The following is a 27027-nucleotide window of genomic DNA, read 5'->3' on the forward strand; positions in this document are numbered from 1 at the left end:
ACACCAAGCTCTCCAGCACCCATCAGTACGTGCCTTCCTTTTCGGCCGTTCCCAGCATCCTACATAGACATGTCCTTGAATCGCCTCTCTTTAATGACCTCTCTGATCCCCACTAACCATCTGGCCCCACTCCCCAGTCAGCAACTCCACATCCTTCCATCCTTGCCCCAATCCAGCCAGGCTTCCTCTTCCATCGTTCCACGGAGGCACTGTGGACAAGGTCACCAGGAGACCTTCATGTTGCCAAAGGCAAAGATCACTTCTTGGCATATTCATCTCCCCCAGCGTGAGCCCCGTAGACCACACCCTTCCTTCTTGAACTGCTCTCTCCTCTTGGTTTCCTGGTCCCTGAGGTGTCTTCCTTGTCCTCCCATTTCACAGGTCCCTCATTCTCAGACTCCTCTGGGGCTCCTCCCCTTTTTCCCAGCTTCTACAGATTGGGACACCAGAGGTCCTAGGATTCAGTACCAAGGCTTTAAATTCTGCATGGATCCCAAGAACTCCAAGATTTCCATCTCCAACCTTGACATTTCCACTGATCTCCAGACTTACACAGCGAACTGCCTACTTACCATCTCTACATGGATGTCTAAAAGGTCCCTTTATCTTAACTTGTCCAAAAGAAAGCTTCATTTTCCCCTCCAAACCCTGCTTCTCCAGTGTTCTCTGTCTCAATGAATACCATCACCACCTACTCAGTTACCAAAGCAGAAAGCAGAAATGGTCCTCAACGCTTCTCTTTTTCTCACACTTCACATCCAATCCATCAGCAGGTCCTAACATTTCCACTTCTAAGACATTTCTTGAACATGACCTTGTCTCTCTATTCTAACCACCACTACTGCAGTCCAAGCCTTATCATTTTTCATCTGAAATACGACAAAAGTCGCCTGATCGACCTCCCTGCTTCTGTTCTTGACCTTCTTAGGTCTATTATTAACACAGGAGCCAGCGTGATTGTTCTTAAAACGCCAGATCATATCACTTTCCAAATTAAAGCAATCCAGCAACTCCCCAGTCCGCCAGGACCCATGTTCAAGCTCCTTAGCGCTGCTGCAAGGTCCTACACAGTCCAGCCCTGCCTGTCTCTCCTGTCTTCATCCCTTCCACCTTCACCATGCTTCAGCCTTCCTGCTGCTCCTTTGACAAGGCTCTCCCTCTCTTGCCGTAGACTTTGGTACCAGTTGCTCCCTCTGCCTGACACTGTCTCATCCTGATTTTCCCATGGCCGGCTCTTTCTTGCCATTTGGGTCTCAGATCAAATAGCCTCTCATCAGACAAGCCTTGTCTGACCTAGTCTAAACAGCTACAACCCCCTGTTCTCTTTCTTTCCTGATGTTTATTACTATAGATTGTTTCTTGTTTATTTATTTGTTTATTGTCAATCATGCGCGTGCACGCGCACACACACACACACACACACACACACACACAGACATAAACGGAGGCCCCGTGAGAAGCCCTTGTTTGTTTTACCCATTGATGTATCCTCAGGACCTAGAACAATGCCTGGCAAATAGGCATTCAATAGAGCACGGTTGGATGGATGAATGCTTAGCATTTAATAAAAATAGCTTCCATCTGCCAGCACCATCTCCCTACGAAGGAAGGGGTATTTAACCCAAAGGAGGTAGAGGCAGGCCAGCACAGTGGCTAGAACACAGACTCTGGAGTCGGACTGCCTGGGTTTAGACGATGGGTCCACCAGGACTATCCTCTTTAGTCTCAATTTTCTTATCTTTAAAATGGAGATTTGGGGCTTCCCCGGTGGCGCAGTGGTTGAGGGTCCGCCTGCCGATGCAGGGGACACGGGTTCGTGCCCCGGTCCGGGAGGATCCCACGTGCCGCGGAGCGGCTGGGTCCGTGAGCCATGGCCGCTGAGCCTGCGCGTCCGGAGCCTGTGCTCCGCAGCGGGAGAGGCCACAACAGTGAGAGGCCCGCGTACCGCAAAAAAAAAAAAAAAAAGAAAAGAAAAGAAAAGGAGATTTTGTGGTCTAGCCATACAAGGAATATGACTCACCCATTAAAAAGCAGCGAAGTACTACACTTGTGCTACAACATAGGTGAACTTCAAAAACATCATGCGAAGTGAAAGAAGCCAGGCACAAAAGGCTACATATCGTGGGATCCATTGATATGAAATATCTAGAACAGGTAAATCCTCAGACACAGACAGCAGATTTCCAAAAACTGGAGGTAGGGGGCACTGGGGAGAAACTGCTTAATGGGTATAAGGTTTCCTTGGGGATGATGAAAAGAGATAGAAGTGGTGGTTGTACAACACTGTAAACATACTAAATGCCACTGAATCATTCACTTTTAAGTGGTTAATTTTATGTGACGTGAATTTCACTTCAACCAGAAAAAGAGTGAAAAAACTGGGGATTTTATTATAACAGTTGTCCCTACTGTATAGGAACATTATGAGGATTGAATGAGGTAATGCTGCAAAGGACTTAACACAGTGCCTTACATTTATCAAACATTTAAGAAAATCTACCTCTTAGTAGTTAATTTAAATAAATATAGCTTTATGTAATATCACATCATTTTCTTATTTCTTCACATTTCACCGTAGTGAGAACTGACAACTTGATCATGAATTTGCATCATACCGTGAGCCAGAATTTGAGAACCACTGAAATAAACAATTTTGATAAATAAAATCACCTTTTGTAAAAGGCCCATTTTAGAGAGCCATCCTAAATCATTTAATAAACTGAAGATATGAAAGAGAGGAACCGGTGACAACAGTGCTATCCAGAGATGCACAGAAGCAAAGGCCAAGGTGAGTCAACGTGAGCCATTCAATTTTTCTCACTAAAGTGAGAACAGCCACACCTCCACATCCACACATCCCCAAACAAGCAGCCACAAGCACTACAGCAGAGAAAACACCATTTTACTTGATCAGGAAAAATGTGTCGACGCCGAGATAGAATGGGCCACTCCGAGAATCAAGGTACAATGGAGTTTTAAGGACTCTGGCCTTCCATTCAAGCACATTATCTGTAACAGACATAAAAAGCAATATCTTTTTATCTAACAGAAGAAAATCATGTGATTTATCTTTTCAGAAGAAGCAAGAAGAACACCTTTAGCTTCCAGTTGTATTGAGAGGGTTTTATGCATCCCCGTAATTCACTTAAGAGGAGAACTTGGATTGGGAATAAGAGATGGTGAAAAACAAACAAACAAACAACAACAACAAATACTTCAATCAGCTATACTCCAATATAAAATAAAAAGTTAAAAAGAAAAGAGAGAGAGATGCTGTCTGAGGTAGCTAATCGTAACCGGGGCTTTGCGCTCCTTTGGGCCTCTACAGGGCCAGCAGCGCCCCTGGGGCTATAGCAGCATCACCTGTTTCTTATGGTTCAGATCTCGTGGGAGGATCTTCAAACCACGCCGGGCAGCCCCTCCCCTCAATTCTGATGTGTGTGTTTGGTACCCACTTAGAGAGTTCCACTCTGTTGATGGGAGTGCGTCAGGAGTATAGCAGCAGAAAGAAAGTCGAGAAAACACTGATTTCACACTAGTGCCCAATATTTATTTATATTTGCCCATTTTTCCAGGAGAGAAGAAAAAAGTTTCTGGATTTATTCATCATGATGAGAGGGAACCCAGCTCTTTGGACGATGAAAATACAATACTCAGCGATCACTATTCACCTGGTAATCAGGTGCCTGATTTACACCCAAGAGGAGATAAAACAACCACTGGACACTGGCCTGGAAAACTCATTTATGGGAAGTCGTGGCTCTGTCTCTAAAACAGAAGGAAGGCTGCTCGAGTGGAAGGCTGCGGCCTCCCGCCCTAGGGCCCAACGTGATCCCCCTACACAAAAGCTCCTCTCTTCCTCGACGGCTCGTGTAAAGATTCCTCAGCATTCCACACCCAAAGACAGCCATGCGGTCATCTGACCGGCGTGCCCAGACACAACAGAGGAAGCTCAATTATCAGAGGCCGTTCAGGGCAGAGCACGTGCTTCCTGGCATCTCTGTGGTCCAGAGGGCCGGCACATTCTTCCGCCAAGAAAAGCATTTCAGAGCACGGTCCATGGCTCCTAGAAATCCTGGGCGGGAGCAAAGGTGTCACTGTCCACCCTGAAAGCCAGACCAGTCCACACGCTGCCCCACAGACAAGAGGCAAAAGACACAAACGAGTGATCCTGGCCGCCACACGGACGCTCCCTCCCTGCGACCCTGGAAAGCTCAACTCAGTTCTCCGTGGTCCCCTCTTGATCTATCTGTGGACCTTTGGACTTCGTCTCCCTCCCCTACGAAACTTGACTTTCCCTAACAGTCTTGACCTGAGGTTGGTGACCCCAGTGTCCCGTACAGAATACGCTCCCCGAGCTCGGTCCCCAAAATGCCAACGCCTGCCACCCCCCGACCCAGTCCTGTTTTACAAAGGGTTGAGGCAAGGGAGATTTAGACATCGTTAAGAAATGACATGCTCCATAAGGCCAGCGTGTCACTTGAAATGGCATCCCCAGTGCTTTCCCAAGAATGGATCTCTTGCCAACAACATCTCTACCTGTCACGGTATGAAAACAGAGCGGCAGGTGGAGCGGAAGGTAAGGGTGCAGACCTTATCGTTAGTTGGACACGCCTGGCTCTGAATCTAGCTGTCACGTATTAGCTCTGTGACCTCTGGCAAGCGAATTAACTTCTCTGGCCTAAATTTCCACATCTGCAAAATGGGAATCAAAGTAGATCTTATAATCATGGGATTATTGTGAAAAACAAATAAGATAGTGTCACAGCTACTACCACTCACTCTTTTAAGCCCTATTGCTTTAAGAAGGGTGAATCCCTTCTGCTTAATTTATTCCCTTTAATTTAAAACAAATTTGAGTTGGCTCGTCCTGAGAGCCAATTAAGTATCTGGAATTGTGCAACGGGAGCCTCCAAAACTCAAGCCGGCTCCAAGAGACTCATTTCTTCTCCAGGACGTAGCCGGGTGCCTTAAACATTGTGGGCAGAAGACGTCCTTGCAGAATTGAAACTTATTCACAATCGAGATCTGGCTTATAACCAAGCTCTGGAAATCTAAATCAGTTTCTTAAATGGCAGAGCATAATTAACTAGCATTTTGAGGTTCCAGCTGTAAAGATGAGTTCTTCCATTGGCGTCGCTCTCAGATGTGTCTGCCTGAAGGCACGAAGCGCACCCTTCCATTTAGAAGAATTTTCCCTCCCCAGGAATTGGCATTGTCACAGCACAACCGGCAGTGTCCTACACCTCGTATGCTGGCTCCCCTCGGTTCCCCGAGAAGCCACAAAGTGCAAAGCAGAGTCACGGGGCCTGGCTTTGCCCAGTTCTGCCCATTCCTTTACCTCTCTGAACCTCTTCCCTCACTTTTAAACCGAGCACATTTTTGGCAGGGCTGTTGTAAGGATTCAAGAACAATATTTGTCCAATATCTGGCCCAATGCCTAACTTGGCAAGCAAGAACTGAATACATTTTGCTGTCATTATTTTTTTTTTTTCATCTAAATTCTACTTGCGGGTGAACTTAACTAGCAGTAGCTATCAGATCGTCTGAAAATAACCGACCTATAGAGAAGACAGCCTTTCTGAGTTCCATTTCCCTCATGTGTAAATGGAAAGTATCGCAAACCACAGGAGCACAGGGAGGGTCAGGTGAAGCCATGCATGTGGTTACCTGCGTGGGGGTGTCTGGACCGGAAGCTTCAGCATCACCTGGGAACTTGTTAGAAATGCACAGTCCCAGGCTCCACCCCAGACCTACAGAATCAGAGTCTTAGGGGACAGGGCCTGGGAATCTGTGTGGTGACAAGCCCTCCAGGTGATTTTAGTGTTCACCTAAGTTTGAGAAACATGGGTGTGACAGTGCTTCGAATTTCTGAATTTTCTCAGTGATTATTACTGTGAGCCCACTTTAAGCAACAGACCACAGAGTAAGAGCCCTGGGGCCGAAATCCATAGCTATTTACTTCATGAAGACGCCCTCAAAGTTCACTGGTATTTTTCTCATCTAAATAGTAAACAACAGGCTCACGTAACAGGAAACCATTCTAAGCAAATGCAATGATTATTTGGAGTATAAAGAACTAGGAATCTGAAATACCCTATTTGGCTCTAAACATCTAGAAGACACAGTGGTCTTATGTTGATTTGACTTCCTGGTGAGTGTAAAAGTAGAGAGAAAAAAATGCTGAACCTAAGGGTCTCTCCATCTTGATTATTTCCAAACATTCAGGAATGTGGTATTTTACTCTGATGGTATTAAATACAAAAAAAAAATTGTTACGGCAATGGAACACAGAAACCCCCCATTTTGAGACCACAGTTAAATGTAGCTGCTGAAAAAGTTAACACAACCTTAGTGTCCCGATCAGGGAGAGTCTTATTTTGGGTGAAGAGCCTAAAGTTTCAGGGGCTGATTCCTAGAACCATAGCAGGTGTCTGCCTGTGAGCTTGTCTTAAAATGCAGGCTCTGTGGGTTAGCCTTTCACCCGATGATAAGCAATGGTGAATTTTGGTGACTGTAGGCTCACCCTCAAGCTGACAGTTAGAAGCATGTGGCAGGACCCCGGAACCCAGTTGACCTCAGCAGTCAAGGTCAAGGTCAGTGTAGAAAGAGGTCTTGACCAATTAAAGCCCCTATCCATTCCTCCCTCTCCTGGTTTAACTGGAAGAACAAGGAAAAGAGGAACGAATTAGGAGGAGGTGAGGACACATTATCTTATTGAATTCCTTCAACAAATCCCATGAAATGTCCCCATTTTACACATGTGGAAACTGAGGTTCCTAGAGGTCAAACAACCCGACCAAGGGCAGAGTTAGAAACCAAGGCAGGTTTGCCTGGGGTTTGTTAAGCATATGCTCTTTCTGCCAAGCCCACCCTGGAACCTTCTAGATGGCTGCCAGGGAGCATAGAGAGTTCTTGAACCACGTGAGGTGAGAAATAATGGAGAGATCTGAGGCTTGGGGGAGCCCATCAAAACTGTCCTCAACATCTGACAGGGTCGTAATAGAAACAAGAGAGTAAGTAGATTTATTTTCTGAGACCCCCCCAGAGGGCAAAAAACAGGGCCCAAGAGTAGAAATTATAGGGCAGCAGGGATTGCCGCCGTGCAGAAGCCTGACGATGAAACTTCCCATCACGATGGGTTCCGAGGGCTTCCGATTTGGGAAGGAGGTTGCACAGGGACCTCTAAGCCTTCTCAGCGCTTATATTATATCATCTTTATACAAACATGCTTTTGCTGTTTTTCTCATTGTTGGGGTTTTTTGTTGATGTTGCTGCTGTCTTTGTTTTTGCCTGAAGATCCAAATAGGATCTGATAAAGTCGTCACTGTGCCTTCCCCACTGGATGTGTTCCCTGCAGCTACCTGAGCACATATTCCTATTCTTCTGGTCCAGTCACTGAAATTTTGTTTTGTTTCTTTCCCTCCCGTTGGAGTAAAGGAAGGACAATCGCGTGGACCTCAGAGGCTCTGACAAAAATTATTCCACATCTTCTAAAATTACTTGCATGTGAGGCTATTGTTGTTTCAGAATGTGTGTGTGTATTTGCCTTGCCATATGCACAGGTGGAAATAAAGGTAACGCTCTTGATTTTTAACTAAATCACAACCCGCTGTGACTTGTCCCTACCCAGCCTGTCACTACGCCGTGCCAGGTTGTCTATTTCCATTGTAATCCCCTCCTGTTTTTTGCACAGTCACTCCCCTGGCTTCAGCTTATATGTAAATCATTTACCTCAGGAATGCCAGGAAGGTTCTGTGAGTCATCTGTGTAGCTGTGACACTGAAAATAGACATCGTGCTCATGGGATGGTCCCTTAGAGGATTACCATAGTGCAACCCAATCTCTGTTCTGACCTAGACTCTGAGTTGCACAAAAACACACTGGATAATTGTAGCTAAGAAAGAAAGCAGCATTTTCAGCGACCTCGCCTGAACACGCTGATGCTAAACAAAGACTGAACTGTGAAGAGTAGAGACCCAACCTTCACTCCAGCTTTTAGAAGCTCTCGGGCATCACTAGACCCCAGCTCTGCAGGGATTATTTTCTAATAGTGTCGTCATCTAAGTCACCTCTCATGAGCGGTCTTGAAATAATAAATACCTACTTTTCCCTCTGCTCGGGGTTCCTGACAGTGAGGGATGGGCAAGGCAATCAGTCCGTTGGATTGTGTTTCTTTGCTCACTCCTCACCCGCTCTCTCAAAGGCAGACTCCCGTAAGTGGCCGAATGCGCTCCGTGTGTGGGTGATGCCTTGCGGTCTGACCTCCACCCGGTAGCTGCCACGTAGACAGTTCCAGCCAGAGGAAGGGTGAGGCCCAGCAAGGTGAGGAACCTGCAGGGAGATGACACACATGTGACCAAGCCTGACCTCACCCCCGCACCACAGTACCACAGTAAGATGCAGAGAAAAGAACCCAGGGGAAAAAAGCCCTCTCCAGCCCCCTACTGAAATGTAGGCAAACGTTAAGAGGCTTAAGGGTTAGGAGTGGCTTTCTAAGAAAAGATAATGAAAGAAATTACAAAGTCAAAGATGAATGGATTTCACTAAAGTCCTTATTATAATTGTAAAAAAAAAAATCATAACAAACAAAAAGCAACCAACACATTGAGGAAGAGATTTGCAGCTGATATGACTGAGTCACATCCTTCATCTGTAGAATGAACTTTAAAAAATCAGTAAGAACCCAACTAACACAGACATAGAAAAGGGAGTGAAGAGTATGAATAGCAGGTAGACTTAGAAAGAAAAACCCTTATTACCAATTTTTTTTAAATGTAAAGTAAACCGATTTATGAATCTATCAAATTGGCACCAGTTTTCATAAAGGGAGCTTCTGATGCTGGTGGCAGGGTAACGAAACAGACATGGGCATCTCCTACTGGGGGCAGAATAATGAGGTTTTCAGGAAACCACCTTATAAAAGATCCGACCTCTGGGCCAGCAAGCCTACTGCCATTAGTTTGTCCTAAGAAACAATGTCAGATGCAGCTAAGACTTAACAGGCAAGTTTGCTGAGGTGTTTGGGGAAGAAGCGATGCCTCAAATAAAAGAAATTCATCTTCAGTGTCACATGATAGGAACAGGAATATCTGGGGATGGAATACATTTCTCAGTGATCCCCAAAGCCCATCACATTTGGGTGTGGCTGGCTCCCTCTGGAACACGTTTGAATTTTCTTGTTTAAAGTAAATGGTGGACTTCCCTGGAGGCGCCATCTGTCTGCCAATGCAGGGGATACGGGTTCGAACCCTGCTCGGGGATGATCCCACATGCCGTGGAGGAACTAAGCCCGTGAGCCACAACTACTGAAGCCCGTGCACCTAGAGCCCATGCTCTGCAACAAAAGAAGCCACTGCAATGAGAAGCCCACGCACCGCAACGAAGAGTAGCCCCCGCTGGCCGCAACTAGAGAAAGCCCATGCACAGCAATGAAGACCCAACTCAACCAAAATAAATAAATTAATTAATTAAATTAAAATTCACCTTTAAAATAATAAAGTAAATGGTGATCAGACATCATTCAATGAATGAAAATGAAATGGCCAAGTGTAGCTAGTGAGCAAAAGTTGATAAAACAGTCCAACGTGCACATCCCAGCCCGGTACCTGAGATGCCTATACTCACAGACACATGGCAACAGACATGTCCAGGGGGAATAATCCAGTAGCACATCTAGCCACACCCCCACCAGATGAGGAGAAAGAATTTATTGTAGAGACAGGGAGAGAAGGAGCCAGAAATGAAGCATTTCTGAATCTTAAAATATCTACCAAGAAGAAAAAAAAAAGATTGCATTAGCAACACTTTACTTCGCAATAAATACTTGATGCTTTTCCAAGAGCTTTCATATTTATTATTTCAAAATCAAACTTTGACATTAAAAAGGGCAGCTAGCTTTTAACATATCTGATTTACACATGGGGAAATTAGAGCTCAAAGGTGCAGAAACTCACAGAATTAGGAACTCTTAGCCCAGCTGGAGGTGGACCACGGGTCTCCTGAATCCTCAACCTGCCCGGGCTCTGCATCTTTTCCCAGCACTCAGAACTGGGAATGGCAATCCACAAAAGCCTCATTGCTGGCTCAAATCTTTCTGTGAGCAGGTCTCCACAAGAGAGATATATGCGACATGAGATGGAAAAATAGGGTGGAAGGCACAAACTGGGGAAGGTGCTGCCTGATATTGAAGATAAGATGCACCAACTTAGGACACAGTTAATTAGTCACCACAAGAAATAGTTCGTAGAGATACAAGTGGTGAGACTAGGCAGCAGAGGCCTCAAGATTTAGCGCGCCTCAGAATTACTTGAAGGGCCTGGTAAACGGACCGCTTCCCGCCTCCCCCCCGCAAGCTCTGAGCCGGTAGATCTGGGGTGGGGCCAGAGAATTTGCCTTTCTAACACGTTTCCAGGTGCTCTGCTGCTAATTGGGGTGCACACTTTACCAGACCAGGGGACTTCCAAAATCTCAGCAAAGGATGGGGGGCACAGCGTGGCCTAATAAAATAGCAACACTGGTTATAAATAACAAAAAACACTGCTGTTTATTAAATGCCCACTTGCTATGAGGCAGGTCTTGTTCATTATTTCTACTTTGTCAACATCCCTATAAGGAGCTATTGTGTACCTTATTTTACAGACAAGGAAAATTCTCCTCAGATAAGTTTATGAATTTGAACGTAGTGGTTAAGAATACAGGATCGGGGCTTCCCTGGTGGCGCAGTGGTTGAGAGTCCGCCTGCCGATGCAGGGGACGCGGGTTCGTGTCCCGGTCCGGGAAGATCCCACATGCCGCGGAGTGGCTGGGCCCATGAGCCATGGCCGCTGAGCCTGCACGTCTGGAGCCTGTGCTCCACAACAGAAGAGGCCACAACAGTGAGAGGCCCGCGTACCGCAAAAAAAAAAAAAAAAGAATACAGGATCTGCAGTCTGGGAGCCTGCATCCACCCTTGACAATCTGACCATGGGTGAGTTAGTTTAATTGCCCTGTGCCTCAGTTTCCCCCTTGGTAAAATGGAGATGCCTACTTCACAGGGTTGTTATAAAAATGAAATGTGACAAGAACTCTAAAGCACTCAGAAAGTACCCGGCCTTGAGTGAGAGCTCAGTAAACGTTGGTTGTCTTTATTATGATTGCTGCTGAGTCGCAGGGCCAGAGCTCACCCCAGGTCTGTATGAACTTGAAGGACGTGGTCTTTTTATCCCCTCAAGCTACCTCATCTCACCACACCACTAGACTCGCATTCAGGAGTTTTGGGTTCAAGCCACCTTGCTGTGTGACTCTGGGCAAGTCACTTCAGCCCTCTGGGTCTCATTTTCTCATGTATGTAATGAGGAAGGGTGGGTTGGACACAATATATTCTCATGTCCCTTCCACCTCCAGCACCCACTGTTCCCATGAGTGTGACCAGAGGGTTTCTGAAATGTCCAAATAGGGCACTAAAAGGTTAACAATGTGTGATTCCTTGTGAGTCTTATTGTCACCTGTTAAGGGTGGAGACAAGAAGCAGGAGATGTTGGGGGGTCCTCAGCGCTGGCCAAGAGTAAGGGAGCTCCATCAGGGGATCCCTACGGGGGACACAGCGCAGAATTCCTTTATCCAATTCCAATCACTTTGAATTGCTCCCCGAGCTACTTCCTGGTAGTATTCAATATTTTAATTTCCCCAATAAACTCTCACCCTGAAACAAAAGTGTACTGACAAGCTGACAAGTCTGTTCCCCTTTGAAGTTCTATTCTAATTTTAAAAGAATCAACTGGAGTTTTGTTTTTTCAGTGAACCACTCAAGAGCCTCTGGCTGGTTGATCAGGACCCCAGCCTGCGGACTCCGGATGAACTGAGAAAACCAGCTTCTCTGGCCTGCAAAGCAAAGCCCAGCCCTTGCCTGTGGTGACCTTCTGCGGACATCCTGCAAAGCCACAGCCACCATAACCTTCCTTGTCACCTTTAACTGCACAACACATATTGGAGGTCATGGGAAGATCCCAAATCAAGATGTAAAAGCTTTGTAGTTTATCTACACTATTGAAAAAAACTTTTTTTTTTTACTTTAATTAAGGGCCCTCTATGCCACAAAGTGTCCAAAACAACAGAATTAGGAATAAAATGATAAACTATACTTCTGGGCTTCGAGATTCCATTTTCTTCACCTCCCTTTGTTTTTAAAAGTGTGTTTTTTGTTAGATCTGAAGCCTCCCTTTTCAAGAAGCACAGGTTTCGCAGCAGCTGGAAAATGTACCCCAGTTGTCCCAAATCATACTCTTTCTGCGTCTAAATCATAGAGGAACTGCCTCACTGGCCCCGAAGCCGATGAAAGCAAGTGAGAAAAGACATCACCTCAGCTATCCCGGAGGATTCCCTGTCCGCACAGTCAGCAGTTTGTCTGTGGATGAAACCTGAAGCGTTGGGCAACAGTGTCCAGACTCTGAAGGACATGGGAGACCCAGGTCCTCACTGCTAAGCGGGCAAACCTGGAAGGTGATAACTTCTTCATCCATGGGGTGAACACTGCCCCCCTAACCCCAAAGATATTCCAGGCAGTGTACTAACTAAATGACATTCCTGGCTCTGCCCCACTCCATCACCATACCACCCTGTAGTTTGGCAGTGACTTTTAAACCTCTAAATAGCTCTGACCCAACCAAAAACCCAGAATAGTGCTGGAAGTGTGTGTGTGTGTGTGTGTGTGTGTGTGTACATGTGTTGGGGGGAGGTCACAGAAAGGGTTAAGCATGGTTACACTGAAGGCGTCATCAGCTTAGGTCCCCCAGACACTCAGGCTCATCCCTTCTACCTTGGTCCTGGGTCGGGAGTACATGGGGGCTTCTGCAGGATCCCACCCCCTCCCCTCCAGCTCTGGTCCCACCCATTTTCCCCTCAGATGCTCTGTTCCTATACCACCAACTGCCTTATGGGCAGGAGTATGGACAACCTAAGCTCCACCCCCTAGGCCCACCCCCACTGCAATTCCCAGGTCCTAGACACTCAAGAGTGCGGACTGGAAGACAAGGGGCAGGCTCCAGGGGGGCAATGTCCCATTGGCCCTGCAGCATCTCATCCCATGGGGAGGACACAGCCAGAGGAAGGCCAGAGAAGTGTGGTGTCCCTTAAATATGGAGTCCAGGATAGGACCCTGCTTGGCTAGGTCTGAGGGCTGCATTGCAAGCATCGCTCCCCCTTCCTGCAAAGTGCCTCTCATGTTGATCACAAGACTCCAGGGAGCCTAAGGGTCAGAAGAGCAGGACAATGAATAGAACATAATTGAACCCTAGAGGTCCAAAATCAAGTTCAAAGGGACTTGGAGAAGAAACTGTTATGGACTGAATTGAATCTCCCACCCCAAATTCATATGTTGAAACACTATCCCCCTAGTACCTCCGAATGTGACTCTTTTAGAGGGGTGATAAAGTTAAATATTCCATTGACGTGGGCCCTAATCCAATCTGACTGGTGTCCTTATGTGAAGAGGAAATTTGGACACACCCTTGTGTGCACGCAGAGGAAAGACCACGTGAGGAAACAGCGAGAAGGTGGCTGTCTGCACACCAAGGAGAGAGGCCTCGGGAGAGACCAGCCCTGTGACACCTCGATCTAGGACTTCCAGCTGCCAAAAAATCTGAGAAATAAATTTCTGTTGTCTAAGCCACCCAGCCTGTGGTACTTTGTTAAAGCAGCCCCAGCAAACTAACCCAGAGACTCACCAAACGCTACTCTCAGTGGGGCAGCACTTGGGCTGGGAACCAGGCCAAGACTCTCAGAATTGGACTGCACATGGACGGTTGGGCTCCCTGGGCTTGTCCAATGTCACCAAGTGACCCAAGTCAATGTCCTCAGGTCCCAGGAGCACTGAGAGGAAGCACCCATACCTGAGTCTCTGTCCTGCCATAGTAAATAAAACCGAGTGGCAGCCCCTGCACATTCAATCACTCTTAAGTGCGCCAGAGTCCAGGTCTACACAGGGGAATATGAAACCTTTGCTTGAAACCAAATAAATGATCTGTTTCCAAGATTTCAGCACACCCCACCCTCTGCACTAACATAGGCCAGCTCAGGCTTCCCTGGTGCGCAGTGGTTGAGAGTCCGCCTGCCGATGCAGGGGACACGGGTTCGTGTCCCGGTCCGGGAAGATCCCACATGCCGCCGAGCGGCTGGGCCCGTGAGCCACAGCCACTGAGCCTGCGCATCCGGAGCCTGTGCTCCGCAGCGGGAGAGGAGGCCACAACAGTGAGAGGCCTGCGTACCGCAAAAAAAAAAAAAAAAAAAACCATAGGCCAGCTCAAGCCCTCCTTATAAATGTTTCCTTTCTACCCAGCATGGCTCTCCCTGCCCCCATTGCCCCTCACCCCAAAGCTCCTCTCCAAGTGTGCCTGCCCCCAGCGCTCAATGGGAGACCTGAGCATCTCTTTCCTGACAGTGTTTCCCAACAGCTCAGGCACACAGACGCTTCTTCCTAACTAATTGTAGGTTTCCCAAAATGAGTAACTCCCAATCCTTTTGATCCTCCCCCAGCACACACGCGTGATGTCTCACACAAAGGCCAGATATTAAAGTGCTCAATAAATATTTCCGGAATTAAACTGAGAACAGAAAATGGTATTCTGTGAAATGTTTTGGATTCCTTTTGAGTCCTTAGTTGGAAAGGCACTTCTGGGGGTGATTCAAGTTATTCTTAATAAAAAAGGTCCATTTTCTCAATCAGTGCTCAGGGAAATCCATGAGAGATAGCAGTGGGGCAAGAAATCAGCCCTTGCAGTGCTAACACCATTGTTCCACTATCTAGGCCTCCTAATTCTAATTATAGTAGACAAAGTGAGATGCAATCGGCCTCACAGAGCATAGGAAAGAGAACAGCGCAGAGGAGCGAAACATGCCACCCCAAAAACGCAGATTATTTCAAGCTAAAGACAATCAAGGTGCAAAAGTCTCAGGAAGAGCCTTTGACCTCTGTCCTAACTGCCAAGAAGAATGTAGATAGGGGACATGTTCCAGAGAGGGATCATCACCGTAGATAACTATAGTATAATAGGAACTAGGGGTGTGGACAGGAAGAAACCCAGCAAAGTCTGTTAAAATTCCTCTCTGTGTCAGTTGTCTCTGCAGGGCCTAGCAAGCATTTGTTTACCAAACACCTGTCCTTTTTCACCTTCCTGTAAATTGCCTTCCTTCCCTTTGAAGCCCCAAACCCCTCCCTGATTCTCCTCCTCTCAGAGGGCACAGAAGTCTCAATGGCCTAACTTGTCCCATAGTCTCCTGGAGCCCCGGAATGTCCGTAATCAAATTTGATTTTCTCCTGTTAATCTGTCTCTAAGTCACCACCTTCCCAACTCCCTGTCATGGTTAAAGGACCTCGGATAACCGAGCCAAATGAGCAGCTAGGTATTAGGTAGTGTTCTGGATTGAATTGTATCCACTCCAAAAATTTCAAACCCTAACACTCCTCCACCCCCGCTGCCACCCTGGGAACTCTTGAGTTTGGTAACACTGCCAATGTGACCTTATTTGGAAATAGGGTCTTTGCGGAGGTAATCAACTTAAGAAGAGGTCATAATGAAACAGGAGGGAAGGGGGCAGGGCACAACCTTTAAAAACATGACACAGGCATAGGACATGACAAAAACTGGTTAGAACCAACTAGGTCCAAGGTGGTAGAAGATTTGACTTCCAGTGGACCTTAAGCCTCATTATACAATATTGTAATACATTAGCATAATCTAAGTGACACACCCACCAGCGCCACGACAGTTCCGAAACCGACCATCAAAGATCAAAAAGTGGGCAGGGGCCCAATTCCTGGAAATCTCCACCCCTTCCCCAAAATACTTGGAAAAATCTTCCCACTCATTAGCCTATGAAACTACCCAGCCCATAAAAACTAACGATCCCATATTTCGGGGCCTCTCACCCTCTGAGATGGGCCACGATGGGCCACACTCTGTCTGTGGAGTGTGTTTCTCTCTAAATAAACCCACTTCTTACCTATCACTTTGTCTCTCACTGAATTCTTTCTGAGAGGAGACATCAAGAACCTGAGCTTCATTAAGTCCTGCGACCAGGTGTGTGATCTAAATTAAAAGACCATGGGTTCAAATCCCAATCTGGGTTCTGGCCGGGCTTGAGTCCCAGCACTTGTATTCAAGTCCCAATCTGAGGTCCATGGTTTGATTACTAGGTGAGGGTAGGTCCTAAGTCCAGTGTGACCGGTGTCTTTACACAACGAGGGAAATTTGGACACAGAGAGACACACAGGGAAGAACACTACCTGATGATGGAGGCCAGATGGGAGTGATGCCTGTAAGCCACCCAGTTGGTGGTACTTTGTTACAAGAACCCTAGGAAACAGAACACAGTAAGTGGTGCTAAAATGCGCAGACGTGAATTGTTAGGGAACTAGCCTATAACTAGGTTTGGGATCATCACACCCAAATCTTATCTAGACCCTCTGGTGCTCCATATTTTCATTATCAGGAACTCAAAGTCTGTTGGTTGAAATTTTATAACATCCTATGGCAGCCACGCTATGCAGTTTTTTGCCTAAAAGCAGTATGTTCTGACCTGCCCAGAATAGTCCTTCTCTCTGCTACACCAGGCTCATTTCTTCTTGGCTTCTCTGCCAGTCTTCCCCTCATGTTGACTCCTACCCTCGTGATGTAGATGAAAAAATCCGCACAAACAGCTACTGCTGAGCTGGTTGCCTCCACATCTGTAATGGAAATATTGGCAACCCATCAAAAAACTTTAAGGGCTAGCTGACAAATCCTTTCCAGATGGAGACCTCTTCCCCTGGGCACAGATGCTCCCATTGCTATCTGCTGCCTCTGTGTAGAAGCTGGATAAACACCTTGGCAGTGAGGACTAAATTCCACTAATACATTCACCCAAGTCAACTCTGCTCACCTTAATCAGGGCCCTTTATTTTTCTAATTCCTCAGAGAGAAATCATCAAAATATCTTTGTATTGATAATAATTTCCAACCTTCCATTTTATTCTAATATCAACTCTAGCTAATAAGCTTAGCATTAGGCAGAAAAACTAGACTAACAGATGAATCTCTTAAATAATAATGACCGTTAACTCATTAGAGAGTCATTTATTCACTTGCTATGCTAATATAATAACAACTCTGCAAGTTTTTCTTTGTTTCTAGGATATTTATGGCTTATTCAACAAGAACTGAAATTTAAGTTTGATATATAACAACTGGCTTTCTCTTTTTTTGTTTTGTTTTGTTTTCTTTTTAATACCACCTGAAATATTTGGTTTAGATAGAGAGGTAATGTACCTGAAGCTGTTGGGATAATCATAAATTCAGAGGACAATTTAAGGTTCTTGAAAACTAACTGCAGGCTTCCCTGGTGGCGCAGAGGTTAAGAATCCGCCTGCCAATGCAGGGGACATGGGTTCGAGCCCTAGGCCAGGAAGATCCCACATGTGGTGGAGCAACTAAGCCCGAGCACCACAACTACTGAGCCCATGTGCCCCAACTACTGAGCCCACACGCCACAACTACTGAAGACCACACGCCTAGAGCCCGTGCTCTGCAACAAGAGAAGCCACCGCAATGAGAAGCCTGCGCACCGCAACAAAGAGTAGCCCCCGTTCGCCGCATCTAGAGAAAGCCCGCGCGCAGCAACAAAGACCCAACGCAGCCAAAAATAAATAAATAAAAATGTATTAAAAAAGAAAAAGAAAACTAACTGCAATATCAACACTTAAAAGAGGCTTTTAATACCGTGTGTGATATTGTGATATAATAAGAAATATATATCGGTCTTCATCCCCAGTTCCTGGTACAGAACTCCTAAAGCCTTGGGATTTCCCAAGTGAAGGGCCGAGAGGAGCATCTGTTACTATTCATTATAAGCCCCTTTCAACCACACTTGAGTTTAAGCTAATAACGTGGCTCTTGGAGGAGAGGGGCTAGTTGTCAGAGGAACCAACCATGTGATCAGAGGGTCGGGAGTTTCAGACCCATCCCCAACCTCTGGGGAGAAGAGAGGGGCTGGGGACTGAGTTACTCACCAATAGGCGGTGATTTAATCAATCATGCCTACATAATGGACCCTTCATAAAAACCCTTAACAAAGGGGTTCAGAGAGCTTCCAGGCTGGTGAACACACTGGGGTGTTGGGAGGGTGGTACACACTGAGAGGGCGTGGAATCTCTTGCCCCTTTCATCATACCTTGCCCTCTGCACCTCTTCCACTTGGCTATTCCTGAGTTTTATTCGTTATAATAAGCCAGTAATAGTAAGTCATGTGTTTGCCTGAGTTCTGTGAGCCATTACAGCAAATTATCAAACCTGAGGAGAGGATCCTGGGAATCAGGATCAGAGTCATGGGAGCCCCTGATTTGTAGCCAAGTCGGACAGAAGTAGTGGGTAACCTCAGGACCCAATACTTACACAATTGGTGTCTGAAGTGGGGAGCAGTGATGTGAAACTGAGCCCTTCATTTGTGGGGTCAGCACCACCTCCAGATACTTGGTGTCACAATTTCATAATATGAGGAGGAAACCCACACATTTGGTGTTGGAAGTTTCTGTATGTAGAGAAACAATGTCTTCCTTTTAATGTGTCACATTAGTTCTTATTTGGATGGATGACAAGAATAAGTACAGAAGACACTCGCAGTAAAAATTTTAGGCTTTAAAGCTCTTCCTTTGAAAATTTTGAAAGACTTCGAGGAAATCTAACCAGTTTCCATGTGGACTAAAATGTTTTCATTCCACTTGGCTAAAGTCAGAAGGGGACTGTAAGCCTGCAGAGAGTTGGGGCCAGACTGAACAACATGGTCTACCCCTCTTTGTACAGAGGAAGAGGCTGGAGCAGGGAGAGATTAAGTGATTTTCCCAGGATCACACAGCTGGGAGGTGCAAACCAGGACCAAATGCTGGCCGCTTAGCATTAATCCACCACAACACATTGGCTTCACACGATCCCAGTTTAGAACGTCTTTCCGGATTTGGCACCTGACTGATTTCCACACATGGGCCATAGCAGAGAACCCTCACAATATGGAAACCAGATACCATCCAGCTCCTTCCGTCAGACCTAACCAGGCAGCTGAGGCTGATTAAGGCGGTAAGGGAAGATTAAGTTTAAAATGTTATTACATCGGGCTTCCGTGGTGGCGCAGCGGTTGAGAGTCCGCCTGCCGATGCAGGGGACGCGGGTTCGTGCCCCGGTCCGGGAAGATCCCACATGCCGCGGAGCGGCTGGGCCCGTGAGCCATGGCCGCTGAGCCTGCGCGTCCGGAGCCTGTGCTCCGCAACGGGAGAGGCCACAACAGTGAGAGGCCCGCGTACCGTAAAAAAAAAAAAAAAAAAAAAGTTATTACATAAAGATTCAGCTCCTACCTTCTCGTTAATGTCTTTCTCCTCCTCTCCACCCACTCCCAAGACCCCCAAACTCTATTAGTCTCGGTTTATTGGATTTAGCAGGATGAAAGTTTGGTTCAATCCCAAGAGAATGGCCAAGAGGCTCCAAGGGGCTGGGGGTTTTCAAACTTGATGCTGAGACAACAGGTTCACTGGGTATTCTATTGCACCTACCCAGCCGAGACATCTCACTCACATCTTCTTCAGCACAAGGACTGGGGACACACACGCCCACGCTGTAGTCAGCTCCATCCTGGGAACACAATGCCACAATGTTCTTTAATGTTAGTATTCATAGAATATATGCACGGTCGTTCCTAAGTAAGGCTGCTGCTGTACTACCCATGAATCCAGCAGATTGGGAGAAGGAAAAGAGAAGTTATTGAAAGAAGAAAAGTTTGCTGACTTCTTTGGAGATGGTTTTTCCATTACAGAGTATTTCAAGTCAACTTACAGAACATCACATGCACCCATATTTAAATAAAAATATGCTCCAAGGGTTAACGTAACTGCTTATTTAGAAAGCAGCCTCGGGACTTCCCTGGCAGTCCAGTGGTCAAGACTCTGTGCTCCCAATGCAGGGGGCACAGGTTCGATCCCTGGCTGGGGAACTAAGATCTCTCATGCCCCACGGTGTGGCCAAAAATTTTTAAAAATTAAAAGAAAAAAAAAAAAGTAGCCTCTAGTGTGGGGTAGTCTGCCCCAGTTCATCTCTCTCCTATATTACAGGTCATTAAGAGTTAACAACTCATGCAATTTTCAACAAATTTGCCAAGCTGTCATTTCTTTGTAGCAGGACACAACGTACCAAGTAAAGATTTTATTAATAAAAAAGCCAAAAATGAGAATGTCGGTCCCAATAAAGCAAAGATCAAGTTATAAATAAAAATTGCTGGGATGCTTCTTCTAAGCATATAATTTACATGATTGCGTACATTTCACCTTTTGCTCTGATATCAAAATCATTAGTCTGCTTTGAAAATAGGATATGAACCCTCAAGCAATCATTGTCAAATTCTCAGCGTGACAGATGGAGCTGGGTGATAATCTCCCTATCTTCATTGGTTAACAATTGTAAGACCATTTTATAGCATTAACATCAAAGAGCTTGGTTTTCTTATTGTTATTTTATACAACTGTTATTAGCCAACTAGGAATGTATTTTCTCTTAGTGTTGTGTGCCAGGCATAAAGTATATCTTTGTATTTAATAGGAGGCTGTGCTGTTCCTAGCTTTTTCCCCCCAAAAGTAAAAGAATTAACATGCTTTGAAGACAGTGAGCCCTGTGACCTCAGTCAACCTATTTAGTGATGTATTTGTAAAAGTTCCAACCCATCTGCTAGGATAACCTCAGATTCACGTCTCAGAGCTCTGTTTCTGGGAAAGGATTATGGGTAATGGGAAGTCCATTTCCTTTGGTATTCCAAACACTGATGGTGAGTCAGGAGTTAATGCTCAGGAATATTGGCTGGAACTTGACCTTGGATTCCCCACAAAGGTCATCCAAAGGTCTTGTCCCATGCAATGTGGTAGGAGGAACATCTGAAGACCTGTTTGGTTTGTGGACAACTACCTCCTGTAATGTCCCAAACTCAGGACATGCAAGCAAGTTTCCACCAACTGTTTAAAATTTAACTTTTTGCAAAACATCTTAATAGTTTGTTGTTTTTTCAATGAAGATAAGCAACCAGTGGAGTTGTATCAGGTTTCATATCATGAGTCCCACGTTCACCAGTCTTTTAAGAGTGTGTGTGTAGATCCCACGCTCACATGCAGGACGTGAAGCTTGCAGGACTGCCCTTGGAAACGCCCCGATGGAGCGTGGGTGGAGAGACACTCACTGGAAGATCCCAGCCTGTCCGCATTTCCATTAAAAATATTGCTTCCCAGCTTCCCGAAAGGGTCATACACTGAATTTCAAAGCAAAAGTGGGCAAATTTAGCTTCCTTGTGTCGCTTTCAAATGAATTTATTGGCATTCAGCTCCACCTTCTAAACCTCTAAAATTTAAATGATCGAAAAAAGAAGAGGCAAGTATTCAGATGGCACTCTTGGGCCCGCATTCTGCACGCACAGCCCATCTCTTCACTGAGGAGAACCATGATGTATGTTCTCACACATGACCTGTTGCTGAAAAAATGAAGAGTTTGAAATCGTTTAAAAAATAAATGCTTTGGGGGAGTAAAAAAGATGTAACTGAAATTTGGTAACTTTTCTTTCTCCTCCATACAGCCAGGAGAAAATACTCGTGTCTTAAAATTTTTGAATCCAATTTTGCAGGACCTTATTTTGGAGAGAGGTCTTTGATTGTTTGTTTGTTTTTTAATCTTGGGAGTAAAAGCGGGCCGTCATCAAGTTCCACGGTTAACGCCTCTCTAGCCCTGGTCCCGTAAAGCTCCTATTTTATGTTTGTGCTCGCATATGTCCTCTTCCCCTTCATTTTAAATAATTCATTTCCTTTCCTCTTTCTTCATCTCTCCCTTTCTCTTTCCCTTCCCCCAATTCCACCCACCCCCATGTTTGATAGATATCGTCTCATTTGTAGGTGTTTTTATTTTATGTATTTGTAATTTATAGGAATGGGCTTGTGCTTCAGATCTCCTGTTTCCACATATGTAACTCAGAGCTGGTGTTACTGTGCTCATCGAGTCCAGAGCTTCTGATTTCTGTATAATAACTCATCATCATCTTAGACTTAGCTATTCCCCGGGTGATGGACCCATAGATGGCCTCTAACACACAAAAACACACAGGGACAAACTCCTCATACGTATCCCTGTATAAACCTACGTGAGGCTTCAGCTCAGATATACACACCTGTGAGTGGGCTTGCTGGATCAGAAGGTACACAGATACTGTGTAAATCCCACCGGATTGTGCTCCACAGTGACTGCCCCAATCTACATCCCCAGGGATGCTGACTCCTATCTCTTCTTTGCATCGTCCAGCTTTCCCATTTTTGGTGGTTAATGGATATAAAATGATATCCAATTGTTTGGATTTTTGTCTATCAAATTACAAATAAGTCAGGATATTTTTGTTTAAAATAGCTAAGCCATTTAAATTTTCTCTTCTTGTAAAGTACCTGTTTGTATCCTTTGCCCACTTCTTAATGAATTTTCTTTTCTTGATTTGCAAGAGCTCCTTATCATTCTATATATTGGTCCTATTCTACCTGAGTTATCGAAAACACTTACTCTCAGTCAGTTATCTGTCAGTTCTTTATCTATTGGTTTCCTTATTGGATAGAAATCTGTTCTTTTGAGCCTGTAATTTTTGTTCTAGTCTTGAACAATCTTTGTTCTAGTCAAGACTGACTACATAATTTGCAGGGCTAATACAGAATGAAAATGCAGGACCTCTTGTTTAAAAATTAATTAAGCATTTCAAGATGGTGACACCAAATCACGCTAAAGGAAGCATGGGGCCCTCTTATGTGTGGGGCACAGTGTGACTGCAAAGGTCACATGCCTACGAAGCCAGTCTGATTCTAATACCAGAACCATATGGTTTTTATTATTACGGATTTGAGGTATATTAAGTATTCAGCCTTTAGTCATCTTTTCAAAGTTGAGCTAGTTAATATTTGTGGAGTGTTAATCATTCAAATTTCAGAAAATTCATATCCAGAAACTTTCAGAAAATTCATATTCAGAAAATTTTTAGAAATTGCAGAAAATCTCAGAAAAAATTTATTGAGTTCCTCAAAACATCCAACTAGAATACTGATTGAAATCGCTTCAAATTTATTTTTAGGTTATATGGGGGAAATTGACATCATTGTTGTATCAAGCTGTCGTTGGATGTCATGCAATTTACTAAAATCTTCTTTTGTGTCCTTATTTATAACTTTATATTTTTCCTTGATAATCTTAAGACAGATTATGTAAACAATTCCTAGGTAGTGTAGAGTTGGCTATTTTCCTCAGTGTTTTATTTTCAATTTTATTTTCCAACTGACTGTTGCTGGTGTGGAAAAATGCTATCAATTTTTGTAATTTGTTCTGGTATCTGGAGAATTTGCTGAACTTTCTTAATAGTTCTACCTTCTTATTTCTTTCTTTCTAATCTTTAGACCACTATTTTTTTTTCCTTTTCTAGTTTTGGAATCAAAGTTATAGTCAAATTTACTGTAATTATAACTGTTTGCCAAGGATTAGTGATGGTGGGGGGAAGGGGCTGCATACGTCTATAAAGCAGGAACAAGAGGGATGTGGTGATGGATAGTTATGGCCTTGATTGTGGTATGAGTTACACAAATCTATACATGTGCTAAAACGACATAGAGCTATACACACACACGTACCAATGTTAATTTCTGAGGCATACGGAGGTCAAGTCACTCGCCCAGGGTCACATCATTGTTAAGTGATAGAACAAGTAAGAAAACCGAAGCACAGAGATGATAAGTAATATACACAGCAATACAAATCTACCTCTTTTTAATTGCTAGCAAGAATCAGAGCTGAGTATTCAAAGCAGCTAATAAGGATCAGAGCTGTGTGTTCAAACCCATTTTAATCTGAACCCATAACTTCTTGCCCTCTAAGATATACAGAAAGACCCTGTTTTTGTTTGTCAGTTTGGTATGTCGGTTCTTATGTATAGCTAAAGATAATGATCTTCCTTAGAGTGAGTGGGGAGGAAACCCCAAATACAGCTGGGAAAATTATACAGCTCCTCTTGCCTTTCTGTCTCTGTCTTTACTAATAATTGAGTTCCCAAGGTGTAATGTAGAAATCAGGTTGAAGGAACTGCATGTTGCTTACATGAGTGCTCTTTAAGAAAGTGATATGTTGGGCTTCCCTGGTGGCGCAGTGGTTGAGAGTCTGCCTGCCGATGCAGGGGACACAGGTTCGTGCCCCAGTCCGGGAGGATCCCACATGCCGCGGAGCAGCTGGGCGCGTGAGCCATGGCCGCTGAGCCTGCGCATCCGGAGCCTGTGCTCCGCAACGGGAGAGGCCACAACAGTGAGAGGCCCGCGTACCGCAAAAAAGAAAAAAAAAACGAAAAGAAAGTAGTATGTTATTTTGAAACCTTCTGGCCATAATTGGGCAAATGGTCCTTGCTGAGCTGCCCAGGGTAAACTGACTTTCACCATGAACCCTCTCCTCTTCTGGCAAGTTCTGCTGCTCTGGGCACTTGGGCTCATCCAGTGGGTATCTGTTATCACTGGCCTCATTTTTATGCTTCCAAGTACTCCAGGTTATTGCTGTGATGAGCGAAACTTACTTTCCCCTTTTCCCTCCCGTGAATGTGACCCTCCTTGGCTCTGACCACACCCAGAACCTTAGAGCTGGTATCCACAGTGACTTGTAGCCAGCGCTCAACTTTTAAGCTAAACTGCCTGAGTCACAAGACTGACCACATCCCTCCTCTCCTTACAACACTTCCAAGGCACCATGAACAAAGTTAAAACGTAACTCTTAAGGGAGAGGTCATATTTACTGTATTAATAACTCGGATAAAGAATTGTATTCTGATCATATAAAAAGCCCTTACAAATCAGTAATTTTTATTTTTTTTCATTATTTTTTTGCATTTATATTGGAGTATGGTTGATTTACAAATCAGTAATTTGGGGGGACTTCTCTAGCGGTCCAGTGTTTAAGACTTGGCACTTTTACTGCTGTGGGCCCAGGTTCGATCTCTGGTCGGGCAACTAAGATCCCACAAGCTGTGCGGTGTGGCCAAAAGAAGAAAAACCCAAAACAAACACGAATCAGTAATTTTTAAAAAGTCAAAGAAACTGATTTGAAACCTGCTAAGGATATGAACAGGCAACTCTTGGAGAAGGAAATCCAAGTGACCAATAAATATGAGAAAGTTGTTCAGTCTCACCAAGAAACCACAATTAGACACCAAGTTTTTCTAGCCATCTGATTGGTAAAAATTTAGAAGGTTGATAAAATTGAATGTTGGTAAGAATATGAAGAAATAGTTCTCTCAATCCGGCCTCCTGGGAGCTAATCTCCTTCCTAATAGCAACTAAATTTTCTTTTAGAAAATTGTCACTTTCCAACTCCATGGAGTCTTGAAAAAATATCAAGGTGCTGTGTCCTCTCATTATGGAAGCTGATGGGAGCCCTGGAGGCCACTCCTGCGCTGCCCTCCTGTCCCTGTGACATGAGGTCCCAGGACTAGTGTGGAGTGAGTCAAGGCCTGAAGAGAAGCTTGGGCTTCATTCATCCACAGGTGGTTTCCTCAGCGGCTGTAGAATGTGCACCACTGTGGAGGCTGTTTGGACCTCACTGGTCCAGTGACCGGTTTCAAGCCTAGCAGGCCTTACTCTCCCTTCTGTGAGCTGCCCATCGTCTGCCGATAAACTCCCCTTTTTGCTGAAGGTTGTCAGGGTTGTTGTCTGTGGTTTACCCGAAGGTTCCTTTCTAACCGTATCCCCAGTGGCCCAGCAATTCACCATCTCAGAATCTGCTCCAGGGAAACACATATGAGCAGAGAACTGCCAGATGCTTGTGGCATTAATGCTTGTAAAAGCAGAAAAATGGACACAAACTGTTAGGTTGAACCACATGAAAGATCCATTTTATGGGACAAAAACAGTTTAATGTCAGTAGTTTCAAATCGTTCAGCAGGAAAAAGTTAAATGTTCATAGGCAACAACTAAAATGAGATAGATCTATATTTGCTGCTGTGGGAAATGCTCCAAGACACTGTAACATGGAAAAAAAAAAAGATTAAGAACAATAAATATATTTTTCAATTTTACAAAACAAAACAATATCTTTCTGGTAGAGACAGATGAACAAAAATGCACGGAGAAAGTTCTAGAAGGATATACACCTATTGCTAAACAGCTGTTATCCAGAAAGGGGACTAAGAATTGAATGAGTGAACAAGAAAGACTTGAGCTTTGTCTGTATTGTTTCCATTCTTTTTTTTTTTTTTTTTTTTGCGGTACACGGGCCTCTCACTGTTGTGGCCTCTCCCGTTGCGGAGCACAGGCTGTGGATGCGCAGGCTCAGCGGCCATGGCTCACGGGCCCAGCCGCCCCGCGGCATGTGGGATCCTCCCGGACCGGGGCACGAACCCGTGTCCCCTGCATCGGCAGGCGGACTCTCAACCACTGCGCCACCAGGGAAGCCCTGTTTCCATTCTTTTACAATGAGAACAGAATCACATATTTAACAAATATAGTGTATAAACAATAAAATATGAACAGAATTTTTAAATCACTATTTTCAAAAATTCTTCAAAGATACTCGTTCCATCCTCTAGAGTAGGAGTTGGCAAACTACGGCCCTGCTATTTTTGTAAGTAGTTTTATTGGAATACAGCCATCTCATTTGTTTACATATTGTCAATGCTGCTTTACTAATACAGGCAAGGTTGAGTAGTTGCAACAGAGGCTGTACGGCCCACAAAACTGAAAATATTTACTATCTGGTTCTTTAGAGGAAACCTTTGCAGATCTCTTATCTAGAGAGGGGATTTTCAATCCTGGGCAGACATTAGAATCACCTGGGGCAATTTTTAAAAAACACTAAAGCCCAGGCTCCACCCTCACAAAGAATGACTTAATTGGTCAGGGGTGAGGCCTGGGCATTAATTGTTTTTGAAATGTTCCCAGGAGATGCTATGTGCCTATAGCCTTGACTGCTGTGCTCTTTCAGATTAATTCCAGACTCCAAG

At 44.9% G+C, this 27027-nt stretch overlaps 1 protein-coding gene across 1 annotated transcript in view; it reads right to left on the reverse strand.

Annotated features, from left to right (window-relative positions):
- The window catches only part of LOC309970627 (O-acyltransferase like protein-like), a gene marked incomplete at both ends in the record, with an annotated part of 63163 nt that overhangs the window by 25535 nt on the left and 10601 nt on the right, over positions 1–27027 (reverse strand). Inside the window, 8 exon segments of the mRNA XM_082853065.1 lie at positions 2907–3009; positions 3898–3948; positions 3951–3962; positions 3965–4075; positions 8108–8334; positions 9628–9769; positions 19553–19631; positions 21149–21288. Coding sequence (XP_082709191.1) covers positions 2907–3009; positions 3898–3948; positions 3951–3962; positions 3965–4075; positions 8108–8334; positions 9628–9769; positions 19553–19631; positions 21149–21288 — 865 coding nt within the window.

The sequence above is a fragment of the Leucopleurus acutus genome (assembly GCF_964270905.1).
Source record: "Leucopleurus acutus genome assembly, chromosome: 13".
NCBI classification, from domain to species: Eukaryota; Metazoa; Chordata; class Mammalia; order Artiodactyla; family Delphinidae; genus Leucopleurus; species Leucopleurus acutus.